The following is a 6,964-nucleotide window of genomic DNA, read 5'->3' on the forward strand; positions in this document are numbered from 1 at the left end:
CATAGAGCCCTGACCTCAACCCCATCGGACACCTTTGGGATGAATTGGAATGCCGACTGCGAGCCAGGCCTAATCGACTAGCATTAGTGCCAGACCTCACTAATGCTCTTGTGGCTGAATGGAAGCAAGTCCCCGCAGCAATGTTCCAACATCTAGTGGAAAGCCTTCCCAGAAGAGTGGAGGCTGTTGTAGCAGCAAAGGGGCCGACCAACTCCATGTTAATGCCCATGATTTTGGAATAAGATGTTCGACAAGCAGGTGTCCACATACTTTTGGGTGTGTCTGTGCCTGTGTGTGTCTCTCTCTTCACAGTCCCTGCTGTTCCATAAGGTGTATTTTATTTTGTACTTTTTTTTAAATTCTACTGCTTGCATCAGTTACCTGATGTGGAATGGAGTTCCATGTAGTCATGGCTCTATGTAGCCTCCCATAGTCTGTTCTGTACTTGGGGAATGTGAAGAGAAATCTGGTGACATGTCTTGTGGGGTATGCATGGGTGTCTGAGCTGTGTGCTAGTAGTTTAAACAACAGCTCAGTGCATTCAACATGTCAATACTAAGCATGTCAGTAATAAGTTACATTTAATAACAACATTTCATCAAATTATTAAACAAATTAGCAATGTAGCAATTTAGCGGCAGCTCAATTGGGCATTTGAGCAAATTCTTACAACCAATTTTAAATGAAATGAAACATATGGATTTTGTTTGGCATATTTGATCATCTCAACCAATGCAATTTAGCAAAATGTTCATGTGGTTTTCATTATGAGAATCTTGTATTTTTTTAAACAGACATTCAAAGATGGTTGAAAACCAGGAAGTGAACATTAGCAAAACCAAACCTCATTAATCACACATTATCAGTACAAATGTAAAATGTTGTTGACCTTTAAAACATAATTTTGGAATTATTAAATTAATAAAATGTTGTTGCTTTATAATTTTAGGCATTCTTGAATAATATGCTTTAGCATGTGGATGAGTTGCCCATGAAAGGAATTCCATTTAATTGAAGTTAGCTATAATGGACAATTAATAAATATTGTTCTGGGATTTTTTTGTCTGTGCAAATAGAAACATATTTTTATATTCATATCAGTATTTACTGTCTGCCTGTTATCTTCAATCTGTTTCACAATATTACTCAGTACATGTCATTTTACAGTTATTATGAGCATATAAACAGTAAACACATGCATTTATATATATTAGAATATTCATAATTTGACACACAAATGTATCATATTTTATTCATATTTGATATCAGTCCTCCATTATAAGTAACTGAAGCAGACATAATGTTAATTAATGTATATATTTTTTTATTATTTAAAAAGTCTATGCAAATTCTAATACAAAATTAGTTAACCCTAATTGGGCAACTCAACTGGCTAGTTGAGATGTTTGTGATGCATTATCTATCAAATTATAGCACCCACCTGGTCTAGTCTACTCTTGTGATCTTTGCCAGTGTGGCTAATACTCACATTTTGCCTACTTCTGTGGTGATTTAAGGACAATGCAGTCACTTATAATATTTTCTGCAGTGCAGTACATGTGGGTAAATGACATAAATGAATACATGTAGTTTGTTGCCCTGGATGTATTATGTTGGTGTTAGAAGTGGGCTAGAGGGCCTTAAATTTGGAATGTATTGTCTACTCTAAACAATACAGATGTCTGATGGATATTTACTTTAAACTATGTATATCATTTTAATTAATACATAAAATACCCATTGTGAGCAAGATGACCTCTGTTATGTTATGAGTGTGGACATATTGTGGATTGACATGAAAAATTATGTCTTAATGTTAAATTCATAGGAATGTGGTAGTGAATACAAATTCTGGACTCAGGCCATTTTGATATAGATCGGCAGGTGGCAATATTTTTATTAGGATAAAGAAGTTAGATCAATTGAATAAATAACAAAAACAATACTTTGAAGGGTACTGTTAGTTCACTTTAGAAATACTCCACACAAAGTCTGGTCTCTGAATACATTTTAACATTTTGTGACAAACAGACAATTAATTTCAGGATTATACTTTTCTGAGATGGCATTGTTCTAAAATCCTTAAAACACCTTGTTCTCCAGATCTTATCAAGGTATTTATGCATTCTGTTATCCTATCTACATACTACTAGTTTGTTTCTTTAACCTTTTTTAATTATAAAGCGCATGTATGCATTTGCAAAACTAAAGCACTAATAAACGAGCTAAGCATGTGATAAACTGTCAAAGTCCCTTCACATCAACTTTTCCAAAATAGACATTTTATCCCTAAATGTTTTAAGTACACTGTAAAAAACAATATCCTGATGTTTTTGCTAGTTACCTGTAAGTTACTGTAAAAAAAGGTACAGTATGGTACAGTAAATTCCAAAGAAACTTTGGTTTAAAAGTACATTACTGTAAACTGACTGCCAGTAAGTTACTATAAAAACAACAGGATTTATTTACAGTGTATGTACACAAAATAATTGCTGATGTCTGGCAGATTATTCTAAAGTACATCTACAAAACAAAGTTTCTGCTCTTGGCCAAAAGTAAACAAATCTGAATAAGTCAGTCCTCCACCGGAGTTGTGAGACAAGCAGACGGAAGCACTACTGTGAGCTGGTGTAAGCAGAGCAGTCTCCCCTTTAATGGTTGAGCCTCTTGTAGAAGACCGCTGCTATCACAATGGCGATGATGCAGGCGAAGGCCAGGAAGCCCACTGTCACCGCAAGACCTGAAGTGGAGTTAGAGTTGTTGCTGCCCATGAGTTGTTCTTTTGAAGCTACAATGCTCTCTGCTTTAGTGGTAATGGGAGGGGAGGTGAGGGTTTTGTACTCTGTCACTCCATCTTCGGTAGCAGGAACAACACCCCTTCTCCTCCTGCTGTTACATTGCATGAAGCTACTGCAGCTGCTCTTCTCACAGAGACGGGTGATGCAGTGTAGGAAGTAGGTGGACACGGTCTCATTCTGCTGCTCGATGAAGCGGAAGGCCGGGAAGGAGAAGCGGGCATTATGACTATTCCCGTTCTCATGCATGGTGGTCATCTGTTCCTTGTTGCAAGGGACAAACAGGTTGAAGAAAGTGGAGTTAGTGGGTAGAGGAGAAATGGAGGCGTAGCATCGGTCCAGGAGCACATTGTACTGGGTGGTCAGGTTGGTGGCCTTGACTTGCGCATACACTTTGGTTCTCAGCTCAAGACCCAGTTTTGGAATGACCATGGGAGTAGTGTAGTTGACATCACTGAAGAGTTCAAGTCTCAAAGTGCTGATGAAACTACCATTATTGTCCTTCACTGCAATGGAGGATGCTGACACATCAATTAGGGTGTTGTTGATCAGGTACTCTAGGGGATAGGCACAGGAGTAAAAATACTTCAACTCAGTGTTGTAAGTGACTGTCCCTGTGGTGGGATCATATGATCGGACCACACCGCTGATGTTGACTGTCTGGATGTTGGAGAAGTCAGAAAATATCCCTGTGCCTGGAGCGCTGGTTGTCCTGAAGAGGCTGCCACAAGAATTGGTCGTGTTGAGGGGTAATTCAAACCTCAAGACCGGTGGAGTCACATTTCTATCCACGGTTCCCTTGCAGGCTGGGTCATTCATGATGTTGTTGAGGATAAGCAGGGACTCATTGTACCCAGTGTAAATGGCAGGGCAGATGAGGATAGCCAGACCAATAGATTTTGTGCCGCAAGTTACTGAGATATCAGTGTATGCTGGGCGTCTTAAATTCAATCCACAGTCACTTAATTGTAGTTGACTGCTCTTTGCGACCATCATCGCCAAAAAGAAAAAGCTGAGAAGCTGCATTTTTGCATTCCTTGCTGTGTTCATATCTTGACTGGGACATTAAAATGTGTCCTTTGCTGTTTGTCTCCTGCTTTTTGATTCTATTGAGATGTATGGAGTTGCTTTTATAGCCATGCAGGTCTTCTTGGGATTGGAGAGAAACAAGGTCAAAGCCGCTCTGTGTATTGAAATAATTGCATTGTTTTGATGGTTACACCTTGTGGCAATTCATGAAACACAAGACACCTTAAGTCTTCAGAAATCAAACAGACAATGGCCTAGTTCCTTTGTGGCTTTGCTTTAACAGATAGGTTCCCTTGACATGCTAATATGATATTTCATGAAGTAAGCGACGAAACTCAAACAATACTTTGATGGCCAAATTTGTTTTTGTCTCAACAATACCCTTCTGACCTTTACATTCTTATGACGCAAATGTGCTCATACAGTACGAGATCACAATGCACTGACCTACAGGATTATTTCATCAATGTTCATGTACAGTGCCTTCAGAACCAGGTCAGCTGGTCTAATTACACTACCATTTTGGAGGAGAGAAAATTGTAAAGAATGAAACAAACGACTACTCAATTAATACGGCCTCATGAGAGAACACACTGACTCATGTGTATGCACATGGGACTGGCTCTCTTTATAAGCCTTGTTTCTTTTGTTTAAAGTGTGGCCGCCCAGGGGAAGGAGCAGGTGAAAGGGAAGCTGACATTTTGTTTTGAAGCTGCGGCAGAGCCTTTCTGGAAGCCTTGGTTTTGCTATTAGAAGTATTACTTAGATTAAATGATGACTTGTGTTAAGGTTATAATTATTTACCTCCACTTAAAACAGTTTTTGCTTGATGGAATTGTTGTTTGACTTTTGTAATTGTTTTGTGTTTATTGCATCCATACATTTTTTTGGTGCTGAGCCAACTCTAACTTAATTTACGGAAACGTTAATTGTGAGTAAAATCAAATAAACTGGGAATTGTGTTGACTACAGATGTAAGATATTCATTTGATCACTATTTTATTGCAGAGACAGTAAAATTAGGTAGTCCTATGTTTTCTGAGGGTAGTTACAGTGCATTCAGAAAGCATTCATACCTCTTGACATTCCGCATTTCTTTGTGTTACAGCCTAAATTCAAATGTATTAAATATATTTTATTTCCACCCATCTACACACAATACCCCATAATGACAAAGTGAAAATATGTTTTTAGAAATGTTTGCTAATTTATTGAAAATGAAATACAGAAATATCTCAAAGTATTCACACCCCTGAGCCAATACATATTATAATCACATTTGGCAGTGATTACAGCTGTAAGTCTTTCTGGGTAGGTCTCAAAGAGTTTGCACACCTGGATTGTACAATATTTGCATATTATTCTTTAAAAATATCTTCAAACTCTATCAAGTTGGTTGTTGATAATTTCTAGACAGCCATTTTCAAGTCTTGCCATTTCAAGACGATTTAAGTCCAAATGTAACTAGGCCACTCAGGAACATTCAATGTCGTCTTGGTAAGCCCTGTGTTTAAGGTTATTGTTCTGCTGAAAGGTGAATTTTTCTCCCAGTTTCTGTTGGAGGGCAGACTAAACCAGGTTTTCCTCTAGCATTTTGCCAATGCTTAGCTCTATGCTGTTTCTTTTTATCTTAAAAAAAAACTCCCTAGTCCTTGCCGATGACAAGCATACCCATAAAATGATGCAGCCATCACTATGCTTGAAAATATGAAGAGTGGTACTCAGTGATGTCTTGTGTTGTGTTGGATTTGCCCCAAACATTAAGCTTTGTTTTCAGGACATAAAGTTAATTTCTTCGCCACATTTTTTGCATTTTTACTTTAAGTGCCTTATTGCAAACATTATGTATTTTTTTGGAATATTTGTATTCTATACAAGCTTCCTTATTTTCACTCTGCCATTTAGGTTAGTATTGTGGCGTAACTACAATGTTGTTCATCCATCCTCAGTTTTCTCCTATCACAGCCATTTAACCCTGTAACTGTTTAAAAGTCACCATTGGCCTCGTGAAATCCCTGAGCGGTTTCCTTCTTCTCAGGTAACTTCTCCGGTAACTGAGTTAAGAAGGACCTCAGTCACTACAAAGATACATGCGTCCTTCTTAACTCAGTCACCGGAGAAGAAGGACGCCTGTATCTTTGTAGTGACTGGGTGTATTGATACACCATCCAAAGTGTAATTAATAACTTCACCATACACAAAGCGATATTCAGTGTCTGCTTTTTTATCCAAGCGGTGCCCTTCTTTGCGCACCATTGGAAAACCTCCCTGGTCTTTGTGATTTGATCTGTGTTTGAAATTCACTGCTTGACTAAGGAACCTTACAGATAATTGTATGTGTGGGGTACAGATATGAGGTAGTCATTCAAAAATCATGTTAAACACTATTATTGCACACGGAGTGAGTCCATGCAACTTATTATGTGACTTGTTAAGCACATTTTTACTCCTGAACTTATCTAGGCTTGCCATAACAAAGGGGTTGAATACATTTCAGCTTTTAATTTTTTATTCATTAGTGAACATTTCTTAAAACGTCATTCGACTATGACAGTATGGGGTATAGTGTGTAGGCCAGTGACACAAAATCTCAATTTAAACCATTTTAAATTCAGGCTGTAACACAACAAAATTAGCAAAAAGTGAAGGGGTGTGAATACTTTCTGAAGGCTCTATATGTTACTTTGACATTAAACAGAAGGAAAAGTATTAACTTCTCTTGGGATTCATTCATGCTTTTTATTCAATGTATGTCCTTAATATTGCCACAACCTGGTCCTAGTAACATGAACACACCATCACCCTTCTCCACTGTCCGAGATGGAAGATGAGGAGGGGTCATTGTTGAAACCGAAGAACCCCTTTCTGCAGTGAGGTGAGAGAAAAGAAGATACTCAAACCTAGAGCCACTTACTGTACAATATGTGAAAGTCCATTCAGCTAAGACTACCACCTACAATATAACATATTTTTGCAAGTAAATCCATCATCAATAGTAGCTGCTATCGGCAAAACAATTAAATGTTGGAAGTTTTTGTGTGCACACATCACTTTGGGTCGTTTGTTCTTCTTTGTGTTATATCATATCAAATCAATTCAGACTCTTTGTTGTTGTTACTGTAGCTGTGCCAGCCGCTAGC

At 38.0% G+C, this 6,964-nt stretch overlaps 1 protein-coding gene across 1 annotated transcript; it reads right to left on the minus strand.

The window, feature by feature from the left end:
- Positions 1–2,651: 2,651 nt before the first annotated feature.
- Positions 2,652–3,788, minus strand: LOC120058079 (zona pellucida-like domain-containing protein 1). The gene has a single exon (XM_039006556.1). The coding sequence runs from the start codon at positions 3,786–3,788 to the stop codon at positions 2,652–2,654; it is 1,137 nt and encodes a 378-aa protein (XP_038862484.1).
- Between the last annotated feature and the right edge of the window lie 3,176 nt (positions 3,789–6,964).

Source organism: Salvelinus namaycush, chromosome 13 (assembly GCF_016432855.1).
Source record: "Salvelinus namaycush isolate Seneca chromosome 13, SaNama_1.0, whole genome shotgun sequence".
Taxonomy (NCBI): domain Eukaryota; kingdom Metazoa; phylum Chordata; class Actinopteri; order Salmoniformes; family Salmonidae; genus Salvelinus; species Salvelinus namaycush.

Coding starts and splice junctions, on each gene's coding strand:
- LOC120058079 (XM_039006556.1), bottom strand. CDS start 3,788: ATGGTCGCAAAGAGCAGTCAACTACAATTAAGTGACTGTGGATTGAAT.